This window comes from Embiotoca jacksoni, unplaced genomic scaffold (genome assembly GCF_022577435.1).
Source record: "Embiotoca jacksoni isolate LCO1_2020_lvr unplaced genomic scaffold, fEmbJac1.0.p SCAF_21, whole genome shotgun sequence".
In the NCBI taxonomy this organism is placed as follows: Eukaryota; Metazoa; Chordata; class Actinopteri; family Embiotocidae; genus Embiotoca; species Embiotoca jacksoni.
This window is the reverse complement of record NW_027185352.1, coordinates 10,734,356-10,760,180: the sequence shown is the minus strand read 5'-3', so window position 1 is coordinate 10,760,180 and position 25,825 is coordinate 10,734,356. Positions and strand designations below refer to the sequence as shown.

The window sequence follows — 25,825 nt, the reverse complement described above, 5'->3', positions numbered from 1 at the left end:
CTATCTGCCACCATCAAATGACGTTTCTATAAATATAACTGTCTTCACTTTTCTCTTGCTAATCCTACTGGTTTACATGGTTTGCATGGTTTCCCCAGCAATTATAATATTTAGGTGCTGCACCCAAATCTTTTGGGGCACCACTTAAAACCAAATGAATGTTAAATAATTGGGGGTATTTATGTATGATCTAATCTGGCTTTTCCAAATTTTTGGAAAGTTTCTCACCGGTGTTTGAATAAAAATGATTAAAAAAAAAAAAAAAAAGTGAAGTGAAGTGAAATCGCATATTTTTAAATTCGTCTTAATCTCTCCAAATGCATGTCTTTCGCAAACCTGAGGGAAAACGGAAAAACAAAAAATGACCATAACATTATGGAAGTGAGATAGTCTCTGAACGTAGATGTAAACCTTTTTCAAAACACCTGCAGTGCATGCCTCTGATCGGTGTCAGATTTTAAACGAACTCGCTGCTGCCATTCATGCAGGACTCTGCGTAGGCTTTTGTAAATAAGCTGCTTTGTTTTGTCTGCTGCTTCGTTAGATTAATTGAATCAGAAGTGATTTGGCCACTAGTGGATAATTATTTAACCAGGAAGTCCCCCCCCCCTCCCGCCCCCCACTGCTCGCACCATGTGGCCGTGATCCACCACAAGCTCACGCCCACTCCAATCATGTCATCTAAAGTGATTTCCACGGTGTGTTTGTGTTGGTAGGTAAGAGTGTGTAGCGGTCTACACACAACCCCCCCCCACCACCACCACCTCCACGTATCAATAATTTACTTTGAGAGAAGGGGGACAGGAGGTGAAGTGACTGCAGGAGGTCCCCCACCTCCACTGCAGGAGGTCCGTTTCAGGGCTCGGCATGCTATTTCCACATGATGTGAATCAGTCCTTTTAGTACCTTCAGCCGTCCAGCCCTCTACCTTGGTACACTGACATCGTTTTGGTTCCATGTGGTCAGCTGATGTTCCTCACTGCGCTCTCTCTAACCCCGCCCACCTCGGGGCGCGCAGGGACAGCGAATCAAACCGATTGGTGGTGGGGGGGGGGGGGGGGGGGGGAGTAGCACCACCACCAGCAGCAGCAGCAGAAGAAGGAGGAGGAGGAGGAGGAGATCCTCAACTTGTCTCTCCGGAGTCGGCGCTCCTCCTGGCGTGGTGCAGTCTCAGCTGTCCACCGGACCGGTATGCACGATCCGCGGGGGAGCGAGTGAGCCGCGCCGACCGTGAAAGATGCAGGCGGAGGACATGGAGGTACCTATCATTAATAACCTTAACGATAACGGCGACAGACAGAGGCCGACAGGGAAAGATGTGTTCAAGGATCAGCAGAAGGAGTCGGAGGTAAATCCGAGAGGCGCTTGCCTGCAGCCTCAAGCTCATGGCTCAGGAGGGCACTTGAAGGGGTTTGTGTGTGTGTGTGTGTGTGTGTGTGTGCGCGCGCGCGCCTGTGTGTTGTGGTTGTGTATTTGTGTGTGTTGTGTTGCTGGGGAGCTTTCAGATCAGCTGAGTGTCCTTACCATATGCATTGAGTCGCTGTCTTTGGCTCCAAAGCACGCACGCACGCATGCATGCAGGCTGGAAGGCAGCGAGGTGTTATTTTGGCAACCGGCTCCTATAAATAACCCAGCAGTAATCCTACAGTGGTGCTCAACGTGGAGAATGCAGGTGGTGAAATGTGACTGCTGCTGCCACCAAACGAATCTGGATCTCATTTTTTTTTGACGTCTTATTCCTACCGTGTGCTCCGTGAATATTAGGCTACACCTGTCCTCACAGTGACATTGACATTTGGATTTTGTCCTTTAGTCGATCACCTAAAATCAAATCAGTCCCACCTCTGACAACCTACTTGGCCTTTTTAAATGGACGTTTGCTGGTTTTAGCTTCACACAGACATTTCACATCTTTGTGAATGGATTAGTTTTGGGGTTTAATCTCTTCACTTGATGTTGATGGAAATTCTTTTGAAAACCATTATATTCAAAACACACAATACATTTAGTGACAATGCTAATCTGCTGTCTCCCTACTGAAGGTTATATCTCTGAAAGCATGCTTTTCCTTTCTTACATGGAATATTTACTTACTGTTTGGAATATGTGCCAATATTTGGCTTTAATCCTCTGTTTCACCATATTTGTATTCAACTTGAATATATTTACTAATGTTGAGTTTCACCATATTTACTCATATTCATCTTTACTATAATTACTAATATTCAGGTTTAATTTTCATCTTCACTATATTTATTAATATGGGGCTTTACTATATTATTCTGCTTTACTATATTTACTAATATGTACCAGACTGATAGTATTTTGAGCTGAAACCATCAATAGACCAGCTAACTGAAATATAATTATAGGCAACAATTTAACACAGTTGTTGAAGTCACGTTTTAAACTAAAAGAGTTGCTAATTTCAGCAGGGATTTACTGCTTTTCTGTGTTTTCTAACACTGTAAATTCTTGTAACTGTTTGTCAGACAAAACAGGCGATTTAAAAACAACACTTTGTACTATTTTGGTCATTTTTAGACTATTTTCTGAAATAGTCCATAAGTTAATCCAAACAAGCATCCGAGTGTTTCCTTTTTATGTGATAACAGCAGCTGAGACGGACCCGCACATCCTTTCTACAAACACATTTTATGGGTTTTTAAGAGTGTTTGGTGTCACCTTCTGAAATATGGATCTGTAAGCTGTGGCCGCCTCCGCTTTTCTAAACATGCAGCCATCATGGCCCGTGTTAGGTCATATAACGGTCTCTTTCAGTGCCATGTCCATGATTCATCCTCCTCATGAAAAAAATTGACTAGAAGGTGTTGGGTTCATTCCTGGGGTTTGCTCAGCCCCAGATACATGAGAGATGTTCGTCAGTCAGTGAAAGCTGTCATTCAGGGCCAAAACTATTCAGTGTGCTTTTAAAGAGCTCACTGAATGGTTTGGTGGGAATTAGAGCATATTCATCTCACGGCCGTTGGAGTCTGGGACCGGTGGGGTTGGGGGTTGGGGGGGGGGGGGGGGGGGTTGGGGGACAGTGGGGTGCCTGAATGACACGGACGTCGAAGCCAAGTGCTGATGCTACCCGGTCTCTTCACTTGAACTGGGATCCACTGTCTGTCTGTCACTCAACCTCAAACCTGTGGTCAACCTTGGTTCTGTGACTTGTTCGTCGTTTCGTGCCGGCTGGAGCAGTCGTCTGTTGTCCGTGCGGCATATGTTGGTGGGGGTGGTCTGCCTTGACACCGTGCCCGGCGTTTGCACGTTGATATGGTGCAGAGTGTGCGAACACACTGAGGCAGTGCCAGTTTGGAACAGAGACGGCTTTCGTTATTGGCTGACAGCGGGGGGGTGTGTGTGTGTGTGTGGGGGGTGAGATCGGATGAAGGAAAATGAAGGAGAATAAGAGCAGCAGAGGAGACGGAGTGTGTGTAGCAGGGATGTCTCGAAGCAAAGACGGAAACAAAACAAGATATCTCAGTTGGGTTTGGACAGAGGAGTCACTTCAGCTTCAGGGATTCTGGGACTGAGGGTTACTCACCAGTTCCTCCTTTGATGCATAATTCATAATCTTTTTAGTCATTTATCAAGAGGAAGTATCAAACATGACCTGCTTCCAGCTCTTAGAAAACTACTTCGTCGTCACATTTGCAGTTTCATATTGTTGTCAATTAAATTGATATGGACTGTTTCTCACATTTTTTTTGAGGACAATATGAGTCCGGGTTAAAAGAGCGGTGTGTAAATGTCAACTTCAAGGCCCCGAAAACACATTTTCTTCATCAAGTTTTAATGCGACCGACGGGGGTCGTACGAGAACGCACCATTTTTCTGACAAAGTTGTAGCAGTTGCTTATCTTTCTGAAGAATTTTCTTCTTGTCTTCAGTCTGAGCTCTTCTCTCTGCTCTAAAGTGACTGGCCTCATGTCGAAGCAATATTTGAATCAAAATGTAGGATATACACAGCTGTGAGGTTGTTTGGTTAATATTGCCGGGAAGTTGTCGGGTATTTTTCAATAACCTGTAACTTCAGAGACCAAAAAAAAAAAAAAAATGTTGATCAAAAAAAATGTGACCGCTGTAGTTAATACTGAGAAATACTTCCTTATTTTCGACCGGGCTGGATGAATGCAGGTGTTGGGATAGCGGCCAACCAATAACATCCCTCAAGACGAATAGATACCGGCACATGTGAGGTTGTTGTCATCGGGAGTGTACTTGATAAAAGTTGCTCTCCAAGACGGACTGTTTATTGGCATTTATTGATCATAAGGAGTCTTAACAACTAAATTTGTAATGTGTGACGCTAAAGAGAGGACAAAACATCAGAACATGTCAGTCAAATGTTATTGAAGGCCTTAACAAGAAGTAGCTTACAGCACAGCACAGCACTGCTAGACCACCCACATCCTCCACTGTCTCAGCGCACCGACATCTCGGATGATCTTCAGAGCTCGTTGCAGGTTGTAAATGTGAAAGTGAAGGAGGCAGCACCTGCTCTCAGACCCCCGGGCTTCCTTCATCTGCACTACTATTATTAATAAGTCATTTTCTTTCGTCGTCTGCGCTCCCGAGTGGTTTTCATTTCCTGCTTTACAAGTGCAGCAGTGGCATCAAATCACCAAACTTTGGTTCGGTGTTGTAAAAAAAAAAAAAAAATCCCACTTGTGCTGACTTGGTTGCAGCAAAATATTTTATAGGAGACAGTTACATGGTGGGAGTTATTTAACCAGGATAGCTGACTCAGAGAGCACATCCTTATTTACAGTTCTGGGCTGGTCCCCGGGGCGGTTTTTCACAGGGTTAAACACAGCTTACGCTCGTAGCTTGAAGCTTGCCGGTGCTGCCCGGAGTGTTTCTGAATTCTCATTAGCATAAAATGAATCTTTAATAATCCCTGGAGATGGACATTAAGAACATTTTATAGCTGTAATACATTGTCATTAAACAAAGCCGTCTTATTTATAGTAATGTTGTCATCATGTGTACCGTGTACTTTTGGTCTTTTGGAGGGACAGTATTGAGAATGTCAGCCTCTGTATGAGCCCGTCTGCTGTTCTCGCTCTAAGGTCATGCTCTAAATGTGTGTGTGTGACGTTCATGTGTGTGTGTGTGTGTGTGTGTGTGTGTGTGTGTGTGTGTGGGGATCACATGCTCCTCAAAGCCCACTCAAACTTCAGCACAAACCACTTTGTCATCAAGCTAAAAACAAGGTCTTTTTTTTTTTTATTTCTCCTTTCATAAGGAGTTGAGTTTTTGTCGTGCCGTACCCTGATCCTGCAGCCCGGCGAGAGTCTTCACAGAAACTGTGCAGTCGGTCTCGTGGGCATGTGCTAATCACAGGGTGAGGCTAAAGTCAGAGCCTAGGGAGACCCTTGCCTGGATACGGAGGCTTATCTGCGCTGAAAAGGGGGCCATGTTGACTCCTGCGTCTTCTCTGTCCTTCTTCTGGTGCTGTATCACTGCTGTTCGCTGCAGCGCCGGACGACTCTGAACTCTTCAATGAAAGACCGATTAAAGCCGTATCTCTGCATTCAGAGGATCTGAGAGATGAATGTAAATGAGTCATCAGCGCTGCCTCGAAATCCAGCAGCCAATAATAACTTGAATGTACACATGATGAAATTAAAGCAAGCCTGAAGTGTGTGTGTGTGTGTGTGTGTGTGTGTGGGTGTGTGTGTGTGTTTGACCGCGAATGGAGTTCAGGGTAGAGGTAGGTGTTGTTGTGATATGTGCCGCAGCATGTTTATATCTGTTTGTATGTATGTGGGTGTCTGTGATTGGCCGAGTTCAGGTTCACACTATAATGTATGATAATGTCTTCTTTTCAGAGCTCCATGGAGTCTCCGAACCTGGAGTTCGAGTACGGAGACACGGACACACTCACGGCTGAGCTTTCAGGTAAGACTGAACTAACCTTGGAAGAACCCGTTGTGTTCTTGAACGTGCCCCATTTTGCATTCGCTTTCATTGTTGTCTCCTTAATGTCAGACTCACTCAGAGCAAAAACAATTATGACTGGTTGTTGTGCGTGACACAAGAGTTCAGCCGTGGAAGTCCTGCAGTAAAACTTCTGTTTCTACTTAGCATATAATGTGCTATTGGTTTGAAAACTAATTCAACAGCCGCATTCCTCCGGCTGTCTTCAGCTGTTTTATATTACAAATAAAAAACAGACAATAAGCTGGCACTCCGCTGAGGGCACAGAAGAAAATCCTTTGGTGCTGACATGTTTTCCACGCACAGAAAGCAGCATTGCTAATGTCACGAGTGAGCTGAAACGGCTGAATCCTTCCAGCACCCGTGTAACCGGTAACAGGTCTTACGTGACTCGCAGCTCGGTTAATAAACGCCAAAAGATGCATAAAAAAAAAATAACAGAACTCAGCAACGCTCGCAGAGGTTTATGATTGGACTTTATTTCAAGTGTGTGATTTAGATTCCTCTCCAGCATCCTTTTTTATTTCTCTGATCCAGCTGATGTATTCAGAGAAACCTTAAATAACAGCACTGATTTTAAGAGTCAGAATGATTGTCCCCCTGGTCGATGGCGTGCGGCAGCTCGTTTGCCAAAAATGTTAGTCACACTGGCCAACAAACACAAACAGACCGACAGTCAGAGCAGCTTTCTAGCGACAGCTCTTCGGGGTCGGGGAGTGACGCCTGCTCCGAGAACAGGAGGAGACGCATAACAGGGTGACGAATCATTAGGCTGTGCATGAAACAGATGAGATCCACAGTGTAGGCTTCCATTGTTTTCTCCTGATTCTGTTCTGTTCTGTTCTTTTCTATTCTAAGTCTTCTCAATTCTATTCTATTCTTTTCTATTCTATTCTATTCTATTCTATTCTATTCTATTCCAACTCGTCTCTCTACAGACAGATATTGATTAGTGGTTTAGCTTGAAGACTTAACCAACCACTTAATTGCAGATTCATTTCCTGTCAATCAGCCAGTTGATCAATCAGCTGTTTACCTCGTGTCTAATTCTATTGTGTTCTGTCCACAGAGCTCTACAGTTACACAGAGGAGCCGGAGTTCGCCCTGAACAGAGATTACTTTGAGGAGGACTTTAGGAGCCATGGTAATATATATATGTGTGTGTGTGTGTGTGTGTGTGTGTGTGTGTGTGTGTGTGTTGTACATCCCTCTGTTTTTTCAGATCCCCTGTGGGATACCAGGTACCAGGTGTGTCACATCCCTCACAGGAAGACAGAGGTCAAACTGGTTTTGTCTGCAGTGTGTTTGATACGTAACATTGAGTCACGGGTACCCACACACACTCGGCCAAGACCCCGCTTTATTGTGCCACGTCAAACACGCACACAAGGCTACAAGCAGTAGACTGGAGATGCTGCCGGTGGTCGCTGCTGTTCATCTCGGAGACCTCGTCGGCTCCTCCGACGGCGTGGCTGCTGCTGACTGACAGAACAGGACTGGTTCTGGTTAAGTGATTTGATAACGGCATCCCTAACTGAAATGTTGAAGGTTAATCAAACTAAATCCTTCAACACTCATGATAACACGAGTACTGAGGGAAGTTACTGGTGGAATAAATAAACAAAGTAACATTTTGACATTAACCAACTGGAAAAAAAAAAAAAAAACAGGTGTCACTTAGTTTCCGCAGAACTACAAAGTCATACTTTTACACTGAAAACCATGTGTTCAGCTTAACAAGTTGAGTTTCTCTTAAGCTGACCGGTGTGATGCGAGGGCGAGCAGCACATCAAAGCTCTTTTGCTCTTTTAAGCTGTTCAAAGAATGGATATCTCTACAGATAGAGGCGGGGGGGCCCCCCCTAAACCACATGATTAACGTTTGGTTACCGAGAAGAAAGCAGTTTTTCCAACATTATGGTCTGCCGGACAAGAGACCAGGGTTTAATGATGCGTTTCTTTACATGATATGCCGAATCTAAATATATATATAAATGATCATGTTTTCAACGTGTCACATGCTTATCATTATCATTTCTTGTCATTTTTGTCTTTTTGGTTACAGCTAACTTAGCTTTTTGTCACTAATTGCGGGAATTGCAGCGTTGTGTCACGTCTAGCATGAACACAGACATCACTCCGAGAAGACTCAAAGGTCTCACTCCACTCCCTGTAGACAAAAGAGCATCTTTTCATTTGATCTAGAAACAGGAAGACCCTCTTTATCTGTCGCCCGCTCTCCAAGCTGAGGGGTGATGAATAGCAGGATTAGATGAGAGCTTCTCAGGCTGCTGTTTAACGGCGATAGAGCACAAAGCTGCCTCTTTGCGATGATTTTCCTGTTTGACTTGTGATCTCCGTGTGAGTGTTTACACAGCGCGTGAGGCCCACTTACAGTGTGCTCATCAATGTTTTATATGCCGACAGTCACTCACATAAATTACAGCGATTACCAAGAAATGTCTAATTTAAGCTCCTCGCTGTTAAAAGGGAAGTTTTCTGAGGACAGTGCCGAAATTAGAAAGCATGTTTCTTCCCCGACTTGAGCTGACACTGCAAGTCGACGTATCTTAAGTAGAAGATCAGTACTTCAGTGTTGATGTTATGATGCTTAATGTCTATCACTGTCCGCTTAATCAAATGAAGAGTCTTAAGAATAGAGGATGTAGTAGAAGTAAAGGGCCTGAATCTGCACAGAGAAGGCAAGCAGTCAGTTCCCATATTTATACACATACTATAAAACAATTGCATTTGTAACTACTTATAGTCAACCACAATATAACTAAGCTAATATACAATAACTAACTTATTGTAAGCTTATTACACGAATCTAACGAAGCGAAAACTATGATTAAGACTAAGTTAATTAGTATACTACCCAAGAGTATGCTAACAAGTGTGAAGTGACACTAGATTGAAAATTTTAAAAAAAGCAAAGTGACCAAAATAAAAAAAAAATGTTATGGTCAAATAGCTGCATCATAACTGATTTTTTTCTTTTGAGAAGTGACAATTGTGAATACTAAAAGACAAAGTCTCCTACTGGGCTTGTGGTAAAAGGCAGACATTTTTTTCCACTGACTTTCTCTCCACTTGTGCTCCTGTCACTGAAGCTTAGCATTTTCGCTAAAACTCATCACACAGTAGGCATTCGCAGTGTCCCTATAACCGTCACTCACGGCCACAGCGGCTGCTGCGAAGTCGTTTTTCAGACTGGACTTTTTTCTCCCTCTTCGTGTTTCCTTTCACTTTTCTATAAATGAAAAATGCTTAAAAAAATAAATAAATCAAAGACAGATTAGTCACCTAAACTGTATTCTGTAAAGCTCAGAAAAAGAGACACTGATAAAATACTTCTGCGTGCATCCTTGGACACTGCGTTGTTGTGTCCTTCCCGCAGCTCGAGGCAGGAGGTGGACCGAGCTGGTGGTGGAGGAGCAGAAGACGTATGTGATGAGGCTGCTGGATGCGCTGGAGGTGACGGACAGGGACAAGAGGCTGAAGGTGGCCAGGGCCATCCTCTACCTGGCTCAGGGTGCGTAGGCTCAGTGCATTACAGCCACCAGCAGACGTTCTCCACGGCGGACATTTTGGCCCGTCATTGTAGGAAAAGCGCGAGTTTTATTATCGAGATGGTGATGCTTTGTTAAAGTGTTGTAATAAGTTGTGACGGCGAGCCAGAATGCACAGAACTGAAACGATTTCAGCCGTCATATATGTTATCGTTTCCACCTGTCAAAATACAACAGTTACACGTACAGCAGCTTTTTGCTTTGTCTAAAATTTGCTTCTCGCAGTCATCGGTTATTAACACTGCCTCGCTACGAACAGCCCCATGTGATTAAGAGAATATGCGTATTATTTAAAAGCATTCATTCGGTCACCTGTAAATGGCAAGCAAATCGGAAACTGTCACGCGACACACCGCTCGTGTCCCATCCCCCTCTCGTCTTTCCCCAGGAGTGTTCGATGAGTGCGACACGGAGGTGGATGTGCTCCACTGGTCCAGACACAACGTCTTTCTGCTCTACGACATGGGCATCTTCACGGCACTGCTGGAGTTGCTCAGCATGGAGATAGAGTGAGTGCCGCACACCGGGTATACACGAGACATTGTTCTTGATCACTCCGATAGGGACGAACTGCCAGGTTACGTGGACAGAAAGACACAGAGGGATATTGAGAGGGAGAGACTGAAACGCAGGGCTGCAGGTAACGCGCGCCATCTGTGATCCACACGTCGAACCCTCCGCTGAGGACGCAGCGTGGTAGCGGCGCCTTCAAGTCGGCTCTGTTGCCGATGGTGTCGGCATCACTCGGGATCCAGCGCTTCTTTGTTGTTACATAAGCCGCTCTGAGGCATGATGGCACAATGTAGCCTGTCACCAGGCGGCACAGCAAAGCAGTGTAAAGCAAGGCAAATGCACACGCACACACACACACACACACGCACACACACACACACACAGACACACACAATGTTTGGCAGGTTATAGTCGGTCATATTTTAATATTCTTACCTGTGCTGTATGTGATTGCGTGGATGTACAGACTTGGCTTGTCTCTTTCCAACAAACGACAAAGTAATGTAAATGTCGTGTCTGCAGCAACAACCAGGCGTGCAGCAGTGCGGTGAGGAAGCCCGCCATCTCTCTTGCAGACAGCACAGAGCTCAGGTGAGTAATATAACCACATCACTCACAACCTGCCCCACTTTCTTCTCTGCTTCAAATGAGAATGGGGCTAATAAATAATGTGAAAAATATCAAAACGCTTACCGCTTTGTCATCCGGCCTCGTGCACCCTAACGCCTAATCTGCAAAATGTAATTACGCTTTGTCCATTTTTCCTCAAATTCATTTTCAGTCTGATCTCCTGCTAAATGGAATTGATTTTTGAACAAAGTAGGCTGATAGCCCGCACGCACGCACACACACACACACACACACACACACACACACACACACACACACACACACACACACACACACACATTTATATGGTGACAGAGGTCCGTCTGTGCGCTCTGCAGATGAACACTTACAAATAATTACAAGCCAGAGAAGTGGATTTGGACTTAATTGCTGCTGCAAAATTGTAAATCATTTATAGTTATTTTGAACAGTGAGAAGCTTTGTTGAGTTGTTAATACACAAAACACCACCTCACTTAAATTGAATAATTGTGGTGCATTATCTTCGCAGAGCCCACAAATAATTTTCTCTCCTGCAAATGCTACTTGCACTTATCGTTCCTTGTTACTCATCATTTTCTCCATTATATTATTGTTTCTTTTACTTGGTGACCTTGAAGGCCCATTATACCTGTTCAGGGCAGCAGTTAAGTCCATACCACAAATAAACATAACCTCAGGCGTGTCCGTGACCTCTGTGTGTGCCTCTTCTCCTTGCAGAGTGTTACTGAGCATCATGTACCTGATGGTGGAGACCATTAGAGTTCAAACAGAAGACGACCGACCAGAGTGGAGAGCAGCCAGAGAGGCCTTTAAGAATGAACTGGGTGTGTGTGTGTGTATACGCGAGTATATTTCAGTTATTTTCATATATCTGTTTATCCTATCCTAAAACACTGCCTTTGACCTCCTCAGGTTCACCTCTGTACAACGGCGAGCCCTTCGCTCTGCTCCTCTTCACCATGGTGACCAAGTTCTGCAGCATGAACGCGCCACACTTCCCCATGAAGAAAGTACTACTGCTGCTCTGGAAAACAATACTGGTTAGTACATCATAAACATTCAAACACACAACGCAGGTAAATCTATTCCTCTGCATTTTGGCATCTTTTTGACCAACAAATTGCACGTACGTGGGTGGAACAAAACGTTCCGAGACTGCTCTTGTTGTGCACAAACAGAGTGCAGCACCGCGAAGTGCACTCCGACTTGCACTCGTATAGCAGGGGAAGCTATAACCTTCGTGAGTAAGTATGCCAAGTTATCGCTTAATCAACGTCAGCTACCCGAGTTGCACATATTTTTATAGGCACATCAGATCAGGTGGGTTTTCGTTGACATGCTGCGGGTTGTGCACCATGAATTCCTCCCTCAGGTTCAGACTGTCAACAGTGAATTTTACTGTGAGATTCAAATATTCGGGTTCTCCGCTCACAGCACGTTGAAAACACACCAGTTTATTACCCACGATCAATAACCAAAACTATCGCTCCTCACCACCTCAACGTAACTTACTCAGGGACGTTATAGTCTCCACCTGCTCTGTGCACGTCACGGCGCTGCGCTCTGTTTGTGCACAACAAAAACCGTCTCTGAACTCTCTGATCGCTCCTCACATTTTAGGATGTGACAACCGTCCGCAGCCATTAGTGTCCATTGATTTGCTATGAAAATGATTTATACAGCTGCTTGTGATGGGTAATATTTGATCAACTTTTCACTGCATTGCAATCACCTAGCCGTGAAACACTTTGAACATCCTCACAGAACAATTTACAGGCGCCACATTCACCTTCACTCTTATCTTCTTGAGCCTGTGAATCACTGCGTCTGCTTCCAGTTTACTCTGGGTGGGTTCGAGGAGCTCCAGGACATGAAGGTTCGAGGCCGGGAGCGTCTCAACCTGCCGCCGCTGCCGGAGGACAGCATCAAGGTGGTCAGGGCCATGAGAGCGGCCTCGCCTCCGGCCTCCGCCATGGAGCTCATCGAGCAGCAGCAGCAGCAGAAGAGAGGCCGCCGCAGCCGCAGGGTACAAACCTCGACCTTACACACACACACACACACACACACACACTGTACTTCTCTTCTGACACACATGCACACATTAAAGCTATTTTGACGAAGCTTCTGTTCAATGTGACTGTGTAAATGCATCAGTCAAATATGACCAAAAACTACATGCAGAAAATGTCAGTAGTATTAGAACCTACATCCAGCTGTTTATCTAACACAGTCACACACCATGTTTGGTGTCCAAACTCTACAGTGAATATCACTGACATGCAGTTATGAACACAAACTAATCTTGTAATTGTTTTCCTTTTTAGCTTTGAACAGTTTCATCTGCTTCTAGTCAAGTGACCCTTTTGAACTCCTCCTGTAACTCACCCTCTAACTCTTTGCTGGGTCAGATTTTCCAAAAGTGCTTTAGTGCCAACATCATCAGTTCCCTGTTGTAAGTCAGTGACCACAGATGATCTTGGTGCTCGGACAGCTTTGGGACTCCCAGCTTCTTTTTCTTTTAGTTTCTAAGTGTAGCTTTGACTGGACAGGCTCTCTCTCTCTCTCTCTCTCTCTCTCTCTCTCTCTCTCTCTCTCTCTCTCTCTCTCTCTCTCTCTCTCTCTAACTGCCCTCTGGTTTTCTTATTGCCCGTCTTCCTTGTGTCCCCACAGAGTGCCTTTGTTGATAGCTTGGAAGGAGACAGTCCCTTTCTCAAGAAGCAGGTCTTTACCCACAAGTTCCCTCCTTTTTCCTCCTGCATTTCCTCTCTGCATTGAGCTGGACTTATTTGCACTCCTCTCCCACATCCCCGCACCCCCCCCCCCCCCCCCCCCAAACGATCTCTCTCTTCTTTCTTTCCTTTCTCCTTCTTCCTATCCTCCTTTTCTCCTCCTCGTGTCCTCATCCTCCCGTCGCTTGACCTCATCCAGTCCTGTTGGGACGCACCAGGAGGCTCACGTAGCATGTCAGACATAAGGGTGCATCTAGACACTCTCTACTCGGCCAAGTAGTTTTGGTGCAGCCATGCATTCTGCCTCAATTCCAGTACATCATTTTATTCCCAGCGCCTGCATGCATGCATATTTTTTGTTTTCCTGTTTTTATTTCACATTTTTTTCCTTTAAACAATCTTTCTGCATTCCCATTTCCTCCATTTCTAGTGACATTTTTCTATTTTTGACCCTCCTTATGTCCCTCGTTTCTTCCCCTCCTCTTCCATCTTGTCCTCCCTCCTTTCCTCCTCCTATATCCTCCTGCTGCTCCTCGTCATCCATGTCCTCCCACTTTCCTTTCCGCCTTCCTGTCTGTGCTTATTCCACTGTTTTGCAACTCCTTCCTCACTGTCCCATCATCTCCCTACTCTGTGTCTTCCTCTTCTTTCTTCTTCTCTTCCTCTGTCTTCTCCTTCTCCACTGTGGCCTGCCCAGTAGGGGGCGGCGGGGTTTGAGGGACAGGGCTGACTTGCTGGCTGTTATCATTGGCGCTGGAGCGGGCACTGTCCCACAAAGACAGTTCACGTCAGACATCAACAGTAGGAGCATCTCCCTTGTAGTTTTCATCACATTGCTACCAAGTTTGGCCTCAAAAGCTCACCTCGCTCTGTAGACTCTGGACTAGGGGTCAATGTCTTTTAAAATGCATTCATTGAGGAGGTGAATTGAGATCAGCATTGATGTATGCGCAGTATTTGGGTTTCAGTTGACCTCTCTCTTAATTGGATGTCATTGGAAGTAGTTGCCCCCTAACCCTGATAGAAAAAAAAACACAAGCTTTACCTCCCACATAGCAGAGAATGGCTTTTCCATAGAGAATGGCTCACGACACAGTTTCACCAACCCCCTTTCCTCCCTCCCACCATACACTCACTACACTCCTCACTAAGTCCAGCATTAGTTCTACCACCGGTGCACCATACATCGACTGCAGTAGCTCAACTAAATGCCAGAACGCTGACTCATGCCTGATGCTTGCACTATTGCCACAGTCACTCATTAGAGAATTTGTTTGAACAGAGATATTGTACGAGTGTGTGTGAAATGAAATGGGATTGTTTGTAGATAAGAGCTAAATATAGTTTTATTGGGCCTTTAGCTTGCTGTTGATGTTTTTTTTTTTGCCCGTTTCTTCTGAAGTGCAGATGTGTGGTAAGTTGAATCAGACATATTGCTTGTGATTGCTGTGGAAGTTGTCTTTTTCCTCCCACTTTGAGAAAATGTCACATTCGTTTGAGCTGCCCTTTCTGGATTTTTGGAAATTCCACAGTTTTAAACAGGACAGAGGTATTTACAGATTATAAGATGGTTTGGGAAAATGTGTTTGTTGTTGTTTGTTTGTCAAGAGTTGGATGAGAAGAGTCATACCACTCTCATTCTGCAGAATAACAATTAGCTGCAAGCAGCTCGGCTTAACATAAAGTCAGAAAGAACATTAAAACAAGCTTGAGTCAGTGCAAAGGTTTCAAAAATATCCTCCTACCAGCACCTCTAAAAAAATAATGTGTTAATTAGTGAGCTTTGGGGGTGATCTCAAGATGATATAAAGCTACATAAAACATAAAACTCTAGCTTGGAGATATTTAGCTTAGTTTAGCATAAAGACTCTAAACATGGTGAAACAACAAGCCTGAGTCTGTGCAAAGCTTAAAAAGACAACTATTGAGACATTTTTTTCCCTCATACTGTCCAGAGTTGTCCTTTCACACGTGTACCACACAGGAGACTGACCCTATCAGGTTTGTTCTCACCTATTGGAAACACTTTGGTTTCGGTGAGTGGTGTCACCAAGGTAGAGCATGAAGAAGGACATGATGCGGAAATCTTCGTGTTTTGTTGTGTTTGTAAAGCCCTTCTTCCTTAGACCTCGTCTCAGTTCTGCGTGGGTGTGTGCAGGTAATTTACGCCTTCATCGTTCTCAGTGGAACGTGAAGGTTGTTGACATGTAATCACCACACCAGATTGACCTTCACCTCCACTTAGTCATGGGTCTAATCGGCCATTGTGTTCAAAGGCAGCTGTGTGGGTGTGCGAGGCCTTTGATGGACAGAAAAGAGAGTGGTATCGATCTTCTCGTCTTATTTCATTCCAAAAAGCAATTAGATATATTTGCTGAAAACCATTCCTCTAAAAAAAAAATTAAAAATGAGACTGATGTTTTTCTTCTAAGGGGTCCTTTTGCACCTTGCTGTTTTTAAAAAAATAATAATTTTTAGGCAGTACACAGTCGGTTTGAAATGTGGCCAATATGTGGTGTGTCAGAAAAACCTCTGTCAGCAGCTTTCTGTAATGCTTTGTCTGCAACAAACTCACCTGGGCTTTCCCCAAAGATTGTTCACACTGAGGTTGCATTGTTAGAAATTCAATACTCTTATCTATCCTGCTCAGACCCGCATATGACATAAGCACACATTTACAATGTAAATGCCATATTCAGTGTGTATTTTTTCTGTTTACATTTGCCATCAAAACACATTAGTGTTACCTGTTTGGGAAAGTTAAAATCCTACCTGGGTCACTTCTGGTCTCTCTGCTGTCCGGATGTACCCAGCTGTAACTGTTTGTCATGATGCAGTCAGTACAGATGGAACATATTAAATGTAAGACTTTACAAAATATAGACATAAACACCAGTTTATTGGCCTGTACTCCACATTTAACGTATATTCTTCTTTAACTTTGACGTCTTCAAATTAAAGGACATAAAAATGTGATTGTAAAGATGCTTTCCTTTTTGGTTTCTCCTGAGAAAGGTTTTTAGTTTGCTTAAAATAACTTTATTCAAGTATTTACACTGGGATATTTAAAAAATAACACACCATATATAATCTATCATATTTACTGTGTTCTGTATCAGCTTGTTCCAGCTTCTTATAAACATGTTTGTAGCTGAGTTTTAATGGCTGCACCAAATCTTCATCAAATGGAAATGTTTTAGGTGTGCATAATTTTCTTTACACGTTTCCCAAGAATTCAAACCATCTTATCTGATACGTTTAAAAAAATAATAATAATAATAATTTTTGGATCTTTTTATGTGAATTTAAAAAAAAAAGGTGGTTTGAGGAATGTTTGGCTGCACTGCATGACTTTGCTTGTTAAGGAGTAAAAACTTATAATAGACACAATCAGGTTAATTGTATGCAGTGGATGTGGGTCATGTCTCTTTTTTTCATTTTTTTACCACTGCCGGGCTGATTGCTCCATGGTTTACACAGCAGGTACTGTCACTGTTGGGATGAGCAGTCCATCCTACACAGCTGACCCTGTGCTCTCCCTCTCTCCCAGCCCCTGGTCAAGCAGGACAGCCTGGACACGTACAACGAGCGGGACCCCTTCAAGAACGACGACGCCCGTGACGAGGAGGAGGACCCCGAGGACACGGACAGCGGCATCGAGGGGGAGGTGGACCCGCTGGACCGCGATGTCATCATCCAGCCGCCACCGCCGCCTCCGCCTCTGAGGCCCCCAACAGAGAGGGTCAACTTCCCCAAAGGACTTCCCTGGGCCCCTAAAGTCAGGTTAATTCCTCCATTTTTTTTTTGGTTTCTTAGAAAGTTTTTAACATCAAGAAAGAGTCCTAATTAATCTTAAAATAGTGGCACGAGTCTTTCGGAGCAGTTTGGAACAGTTAACAATTAAAGCCTGCAATTATAAACCTGCACCCAAAGTGCTCTCTGTGCCTTACTTGGGATAAATGACACTACATACAATCCATACAAAAGTGTCAGAAAGATGTTAATACAGATCCTGTACACTAAATGACGTTAAAACGACAGAATTGAGACTTTATTATTAAAAAAAATAAATAAATAAAATGTATGCTAAAAATGATCCCTGCCATACGTATTATTAGTTTAAAGGCACTTAGCTTTTATACCACAGAATGAAACCTCCAAGCGATGCTTGGCTTGCTGCCATTTTTGACCACTAGAGTAGAGAAAACCTCAGGCAGAGCATTAGCACCATTTGGCTGGCAGCTGGTGTTTGTTTCCCACCCTGATTCTGTGCCACCATTTGATAAGTTAAAACTAGATTTTAAAAAAAAGATATATTTTACAGTTTTCTGTCTTCACTATCATCTAGCAATATGGTCTCCATCTGTGTCTCTTCAGGGTGCTTCTGCTGCTTCAGGGACATGAATAATGCATCTCAGAGAGGACACAAACACGTTATCTCACTGCATCTATCATTCATCGTCGTAGGAAAGCTCATATTCAGTCGCTGCTTTAGTGAACCTGATCATTGAGTGTGCTCATTATTTTGTCGTCAGAGGGCTGCAACATGGAGGGCTGATTAAATGCTGATCAGTGGGAGGTTCTGAACCCGTCGCACAGAGAGCAGCAGCGTAGTGTGACTGATGAGATTTTGAGGAAGCTAATGCCGTATGCTGTGCTGTTGTTCAGTGTTTGTGTGGGCGTGCGCGCATTTGAGAAAAACTGCTGCTTGGCTGCTTGTTCGGATATAGCTGGTGTTCTTAAATAAATCTCAAATCTGACCGCAGTCTTTCTGTGGACTTACAGGGAGAAAGACATCGAGCACTTCCTAGAGACCAGCCGAAACAAGTTCATCGGTTTTACTCTGGGAAAGTAGGTGTTTCATCAGAGACATTAAAATATCCTTTTATATATATTTGTTTTACTTTCTTCTATATATCTGCTACAACTGTTTATTGTTTTTATAGTGACACAGAGACCCTGGTGGGCTTACCCAGACCCATCCACGAGAGTGTCAAGACTCTGAAACAGGTGAGTGTGGAAACCACTGACTATTTATTTTGGACTCTTTTCTAAATGCCCTTCGCCTTTTTCTTCTTTTCCTCCTTTGCTTTGGCTCTTTATGGCCAGAGTGTCTCCTGATCAATACTCCCACACTGTTGAATCCCCCTGATATTGGCATCCCACTTAAAAATCCATACGTCCTGTTTGAACAGACTGAGGAGCGCAGTTAACACAACAATACCCCTCAGGGTGTCACTTAGCAGTGCTAATTAACACTTATTCTCACACCTTTTATATGCAGTAATGTTATATTCTTCTCTTCTCCAGCACAAATATGTGTCCATTGCTGAAGTCCAGATCAAAAGGGAGGACGAGCTGCAACAGTGCCCGCTGACTCTGGTCAGAATATTTAACATAAATCGTATAATTTCCTGAATCCTGTCAATATCATACGACTGCCTTTTTCACGTTTCAAACTAAAATAAAGAGTTAGCTGCATCTCTAGTGGCTTAGTTTACACTATCTTACACTGTGTGTGTGTGTGTGTGTGTGTGTGTGTGTGTGTGTGTGTGTGTGTGTGTGTGTGTTGTGTCGATAGGGTGAGGAGGACGTGGAGGAGACACCAACAGAGATGCTATACCTGGGAATGCTTCCCAGCCTCTCACAGTACGTGGTGAGTAGCTCATAATTAACTTCTTACTGGCATTGATTCTCTTTCTTTGATGAAACTATTTTATTAAATCTTCCATTATCGCACCATTTCTAATTTTGTAGACAAGACTTTGTAGAGGAGCAACACGTCAGATTCTTTGCCATGAAATGTTGTTTTTATCCAGAAAACAATGTAAACAGTCAGAATCTGGATTCACATTAAACTTTGTGAAAAGTTTCAAAATATGTTATTTTTAAGATATTTATGTGACCACAAAGCCAGTATTGTAAATAATGAAGGGATGATTGTGCGTAGCTTGATAAAAAGATGAAATGGACTTTCATTATTGGACTCTCTGAAGAGTGGGAATCATTTCAGATCTCTAAAACTTGTCTGGGCTAGTCAGTTATTGAAATCTGTTTTGGCGTAATATTCCTCCGTTGCTGTTTACGGTTTCAGATTGCCCTCCTGAAGCTGCTGCTGGCTGCAGCTCCAACCTCCAAAGCCAAAACGGACTCCATTAACATCCTGGCTGACGTGCTGCCCGAGGAGATGCCGTAAGTACCGTGGAAAGACTGCTTCAGTTCAGTTCCATCTTCAACAAAAGATATACTTTTACAGCTCATTTTTGAGCATTAATACGTTATAAAAAAGAAAAGCATTAGCACACTTTACTGCAAATTTTCACATAACTCCTGCAAAATTCTATTTAGACATAATGAGCTTTAATTTATGTATGATTTATTTTTGTCTAATTGCATTGCAAGAAAAGTCCTCTTTTCATATCCATTTCATCGGCTGATGGAGCACTGTGGAAAATACACTTCTTGTGGGTTGTTTTTAGTTGTTAGGATGGCTCGGTTTTAAACTAACTGATTTTTCAACTGAGGTAACACTCGTCTAACAACTGCATTCCTCCCGGCTCAAGACAAAAAAACATTAGATTTCATTTTTTTTACAGACAGTCCCCTCTCCAGACAATAGTTATTCCAGTTATACATCACATTACAATGATTGCTTGAAACAATCTGATTCATACTTCTCAGTTGTTGATTTTAGTGAATGGAATGATTCAAATTTTAAATGGCTACCAGATCCAAAAAAACCTGTGAGAGAAAGCTGTAAGCCACAAACAGCTGTTTCCTCTCACCTCCCCCTCTGTGATTTTTGTGAGGGCTCCGATTATAAATGTATTCTTTGATTTTGAAGCAGCAGCCTTGTGCTGCTGTTATTTAGCTTTTCTGTTGCTGCTCTTCCGTTGAATCGGTGAATTTTACGTTATGAAACAAACTGTTGGTATCTGCAGTCGGAAGTAGCACGTTCGGAAACCTTTTGACTCGCTGACACTCAGCCGGTGAAACGAAGAAAGAAAAAAAAAAAAACACCGACTCAAAATAAGAACAAATACAACGCTGCCTGACATTTTCATGACCGCAGTCCGTATTTCTTTCAGCTTGGCTTGAAATTTTCACTCATTCTTTAATCGTTCCATTTTGAGCTGGATAAACCTCAGATGCATCATCAACAGACTTATCAGAATATCTGCTTCTTTTCAAGGCAGAACAGTTTGTTCATTAATAGTCATGCCTTTTTTTTTTTTTTTCGAGAGATAAAGCTGTTTTGTTATTATTATAGACCTGAAGGTCTCACAGTGTGTGTGTGTGTGTGTGTGTGTGTGTGTGTGTGTGTGTGTGTGTCCTCCAGTATCACAGTCCTTCAGAGCATGAAGCTGGGGATCGACGTGAACCGCCACAAGGAAATCATCGTCAAGGCCATCTCCGCTCTGCTGCTGCTGCTCCTCAAGCACTTCAAACTCAACCACATCTATCAGGTTACAAACACACACACACACACACACACACACACACACACACACGCACACACGCACACACACACACACACACACACACAGTGCCATTGTGCCCTCCTACAAGCACCTCGCATTACCATCTCTCCCTCCTCTTACCTTCTTTCTCTCCATCTTGCCTCCCTGCAGCACACCCACCCACACATACACTAACACCCGTGCACCTCCCCCATGCTACCTCCACTACCCTCCACCTGATTAACCGGTCAAGCGTCCCATTACTTTCCTCCGTTCACCCTCCTCTCTCTCCTCCACCTTCGGACCCCCATCCCCCCTCCTCACACCTCACAACCTCCTGAATCAGCCCGAGAGACTCGCAGTTCAGTTCATCTCCGTGAAAACAGATTCATCTAAAATCTACTCTCTTGTAAAGAGGATTCGTCCCCAATTGAAGTGATTACTATCTTGTTTTACTTCCTCTATCGGGTTCCTCTTTGGTTCAGTGGGGTGATGGGGACAGGGATGCAAATATTTTCTGTTGCTAGGAAGGGACATTCCCTAACTATTGTAACCTGCTGCTCTGTAGAGTCATAATGGTGGCGCCCTCTGCTGGCACAAAATGAGACTACACGCAGACACGATAGTAGAAGACAGATTAGAGCTGCAGTGGGACTTCAAATCGTTTCATCTTGCAAATTATTTGAAAACCACACAAACTCTGTATTATAACAACAGACTTTCAGGATAAATTAGTTAGGTTGCATTCAGAAATGAAGCTAAAATTCACCCAATTTTAAACACCTGCACTCGTTTAAAAGGCTGAAATGGTAACTCCTGATAGATTCAGCAACAAAATTGCGCTTGTTTTTAATCTTGGTAAAGTTTTTTGAATGATGTGAAGGATTTGTAAAGCTGCCGAATGACAATAAAAAAAAATCCCTGGCCTCTTGACCTTTTCCACACGCAAGAAACCCATCAGTGATACAGGATTACCGGCTACAGGATTAGTTTTCTCTCTTCTATTCTTTCCGCACATTTGGCTTCCCCCTCATCAACAGCATAATTTAACAGAAATCGACTTTACTTTCTACAAAAAATGCACATGAAGTAAGAAAACTAAGGAACAGACGTGTAAAACTTTATTTCTTTATGAGAGCAGATGTAAAAGTTCAGTCGACAACGAGTCATTTCTCTTTTCCAAACTGCCAAACTCTCTTTAACTATTCCTCGCCGCCGCCTCCTCTTTTCCTGCAGTTTGAGATTGTCTCCCAGCACCTGGTGTTTGCCAACTGTATCCCACTCATCCTCAAGTTCTTCAACCAGAACATCATGTCCTACATTAGTGCCAAAAACAGGTTGGATTCTTTTCTCTTACACGACACCCTCACTGAAAACACCCGTGGTTTTGTTTTGCCATCAAACGAAATGCAGACTTCAATTAAAAACAGCTGAGCAAACCTCGCTATTTTTAACCACCAATGATAGTTAAAAAAAACAAAAAAAAAAAACATTACAAATGATGTCAAAAGAAATCAAAACAGCACAGTGCAGTAGCAGGTTTCTGAGCATCACACAAGCATCTATTTGGAAAAGATTAGACATTGCATCACAAATGAGGTAACCGGAGTCCTTCTCTCCAAGTGAAAGGTTCAGGCCGGTGTTTGTCCTCCAGTATGTGCGCACTGTCCTACTGGACTGTCTGTAATATGACAACATTTGTACAACTTTAGTCTTGTCAGAACCTTTGCAGCCCAAGATGATGTTCAAAATGTGTTCTTGCGTTGTAGTATATGTGTGCTGGACTTCCCTCACTGCGTGGTCCATGAGATGCCTGAGCTGACGGCCGAGAGCCTGGTGAGTCACAACGCTGTCAGATTGATGCTGTCTCGATTAACCCTCACGGGATGAAGATCGTCCTGGAATGTAGCACCCGCCCTCCTCCTCCTCCTCCTCCTCCTCCCTCTGTGTCATCATGACCTCGGTGTGCCTGTGTGTGTTTTCAGGAAGCAGGAGACAACAACCAGTTCTGTTGGAGGAACCTGTTTTCTTGCATCAATCTGCTGAGGATCCTGAACAAGCTGACCAAGTGGAAACACTCCAGGACCATGGTGCGTAACTGTACTTCTGCAAAGGAACCTGCTATTGAATTCAACGTCTTTATCTTGAAAGTAATGTGAGATCTGCCTCAAAAATCCGCAGATTTTCGTGCATTTGTGTTTAAAAGCTGCCTCTGGGAGCCAACACCACACTCAGGATATTTTTTCTGATCATTTTCATTCCCTTTTCAGATGCTGGTCGTTTTCAAGTCTGCCCCGATCCTAAAGAGAGCTCTGAAGGTGAAGCAGGCCATGATGCAGCTCTACGTTCTCAAACTGCTCAAGATCCAGACCAAGTACCTGGGCCGCCAGTGGAGGAAGAGCAACATGAAGACCATGTCGGCCATCTACCAGAAAGTCCGCCACAGGCTCAACGATGACTGGGCCTACGGGAATGGTAACGCTCTGATGAACCGCATCCATGAAGTATCCAAACTCTTTTACTTTGAGCTGGTGAAGAACCTATTTACAAATGCATCAGTTTAAATTGTTCCACTAAAGACGTGAGCTGATTAAATATTCACAGCAGCATCTTTAATGCTGTATTTTTTTTTAACCACCTCCCGCCCCCCCAACAGAATTTGTACCAATTCATATAAATATAGTCATAGTAGAGAGAGTCCAGAGTTTAAACAATGACAAATATATTAACTAAAAGGAAAGAGGGGGAATTGTAAGCATGATATGCTGTAAATAATTAAATACACAATACCAATTTTATTTATTATTTCAGCCTTAATTCATTGTTTGTGGTAGTCCTTGTTTTTCAAATGCTGGGACGCAATCAACAGGCCATTTTGAGTGGAGTTACAGATGTGTGTGGGGAACAAAATATATATATTTTGAATTTTTTTTTTTAAGCCGCGCTTTAATTTTGAAGGACATACATGATGCAGCAGCCGCTTGTTGCCAACTCCTCTAAACAATGGAACCGCTTCGGTGTTGCGTCGGAGAAAGACGAAAGAAACTGACAAAAGAGGGGAGATGCCCCGTCTTAAATTCACAGCATACATTTGCATAAACCCCCTTGACCCTCACTATCATTATCCTCATTCACGTTTTAAGATGTTTAAAACTATATCCAGCTCTGAAAAAGAGCTGAAAACACGACATTTAAGGATTCTGATTACTACACGTACATGGGTGGTGTTCACGTGTCTGGTTGTATGGTTTCTGTGTGTTCATACGTGAAATACAAATACTCCAGCAGCCACCGGCAAACTATCTGGATTGTGTTGCCATGGCAACATGGAGAGGTGGGGACTTTTCAGGGTCACCATTCCTCACGAGAGACCAAAGTGATCTGTCCCCATGAGTGTCAGAGAGAGAGAAGAGAGAGATGGATGGATAGAAGGAGAAAGAGGGAGGAGATGGAGAGAAAATATAGATGAACAGAGCAGAAAAAAAAAAAAAACCCGACGAGGTTTCACTCAGAAGACGCATTTGTGTGAACATTCAAGACAAAAGAAAGTGCCCTTGATTTCACAGTCCCCCCCCCCCCCCCACCCCCTCATCTTCTCTTCATCTCAGATATCGACGCACGGCCCTGGGACTTCCAGGCGGAGGAGTGCGCCCTGCGGGAGAGCATCGAGAAGTTCAACAGCCGCCGCTACGACAAGAGCAAGAACGGGGACTTCGCGCCCGTGGACAACTGCCTGCAGAGCGTGCTGGGTCAGCGCGTGGAGCTGCCCGAGGACTTCCACTACAGCTACGAGATGTGGCTGGAGAGAGAGGTCTTCTCGCAGCCGATCCAATGGGAGGGGCTGCTGCAGAATCCATAGCGCACGGGTGAGTGGAGAGGTGACACGCGAGCTCGTCGGGGTTTGGTTTTCAGGGCGCGTTGGCGCCGCGACAGCGGGCGTCACGGCGAATGCGGACGGCGGGAGCGAAGGAGCTGGAGGCCTGTCCGGCCCACGCAGCGCTCGGCGGGAGACGCGGAAACGAGCCGGGAGACAAACAGGACGGTGAAGTGGAGCAAAGTTGATGAGCTCGTTTGACATTGGAGGCCACGCACGCACACCCGATGCTGACATGTACCTATGACTACTGTGAACACCCACGACAGGCAAGAACAGAAGTAGCAGTCCATAAGAAACGTGGTGTCGCTGTAGCAGGAGGCTGTTCTGGCCAGTTCTACTGCCCCCCCACCCCTCCTTCCCCCTCCCCCCCAATGTCACACAGCAAAAGTGTCAGTTTATACAGTGTCCTTTTTTAACATGTCAATGCTTTTCTGACTCTTTATTTGTATCAGTGTGTCGTAAACATTTTATTATAAATGATTTTTTTTTTTTTTTTTTTTTGAAAAGAGGATGTAAATTGATGATTTCTAATCTTTGTTTTTATTTTAAGACAAAGCCTTGGTACTGGGGGGTTGTTGATTGTCGGTGATGGATTTTCTTATGGATTTTCTAGAAAAACAAAAGACAAACAGGGTCATGATAGTCCAAATGTAGAATATTATTTTTGGCGCTATGAGAGCAAATACAAAAAAAAAAAGAAAAAAAAAAAGACTGAAACATACCAGCTGTAAGTGTGTGGGGTTTGGTTGTGGATGTTAAAAGTCAAAATCTAAAAATGGGGAAATCTGGTGAATCTAAAACAGTAAGACTTGTCTGGAAGAAAGTGTGTCCTTCATTTATTTATTTTTGTAGTTGAAAATTTCCCATGGTCGAAATTCTTGCCGTTCCAAATATCTTCAAATCCAAAAGTTAAACCAGTGTCACTGCTGTCCTGCCAGGATTTGTTCATATTCATGTTGAAGCTGCTCTCGAGATCCAGATGGTCCCATAGAAAAGTTTAGGGATGCTGCTGTGTGCTGAGGTGGAGCTGCTACCCTTACAGAAAAAAATCTTTTACTGATTGATGCGCCACAAAGAGGAAAAAGCATTAAAAAAAAAAAAAAAAAAAAAAAAAA

General features: G+C 43.7%; 1 protein-coding gene across 3 annotated transcripts; it reads left to right on the top strand.

Moving 5' to 3' along the window:
- Positions 1-1,102: 1,102 nt before the first annotated feature.
- On the top strand, positions 1,103-25,825 carry strip2 (striatin interacting protein 2). 3 transcript variants are annotated; one of them, XM_069156871.1, is made up of 22 exons: positions 1,103-1,258; positions 5,841-5,910; positions 7,019-7,093; positions 9,349-9,483; positions 9,909-10,029; positions 10,556-10,624; positions 11,362-11,468; positions 11,557-11,684; positions 12,482-12,670; positions 13,315-13,365; positions 16,924-17,156; positions 18,159-18,224; positions 18,320-18,383; positions 18,684-18,755; positions 18,955-19,029; positions 19,468-19,565; positions 20,713-20,839; positions 22,070-22,170; positions 22,603-22,669; positions 22,819-22,923; positions 23,104-23,308; positions 24,442-25,825. In XM_069156871.1, the coding sequence occupies exons 1-22, from the start codon at positions 1,238-1,240 to the stop codon at positions 24,690-24,692; spliced, it is 2,430 nt and encodes an 809-aa protein (XP_069012972.1). In that variant the 5' UTR covers positions 1,103-1,237; the 3' UTR covers positions 24,693-25,825. The 3 variants fall into 3 exon arrangements, with proteins under 3 accessions (XP_069012972.1, XP_069012971.1, XP_069012973.1); XM_069156870.1 differs by having other exon boundaries at positions 1,103-1,348; XM_069156872.1 differs by lacking the exon at positions 13,315-13,365.

What these genes read in the sequence shown, in the direction of transcription:
- strip2 (XM_069156870.1), top strand. Translation starts at nt 1,238, where the DNA reads ATGCAGGCGGAGGACATGGAGGTACCTATCATTAATAACCTTAACGAT. An exon ending in GTGTCAAGACTCTGAAACAG is followed by an intron (nt 18,384 to 18,683) that starts GTGAGTGTGGAA and finishes TCTCTTCTCCAG; the next exon opens with CACAAATATGTGTCCATTGC. An exon ending in AACTCAACCACATCTATCAG is followed by an intron (nt 20,840 to 22,069) that starts GTTACAAACACA and finishes CTTTTCCTGCAG; the next exon opens with TTTGAGATTGTCTCCCAGCA.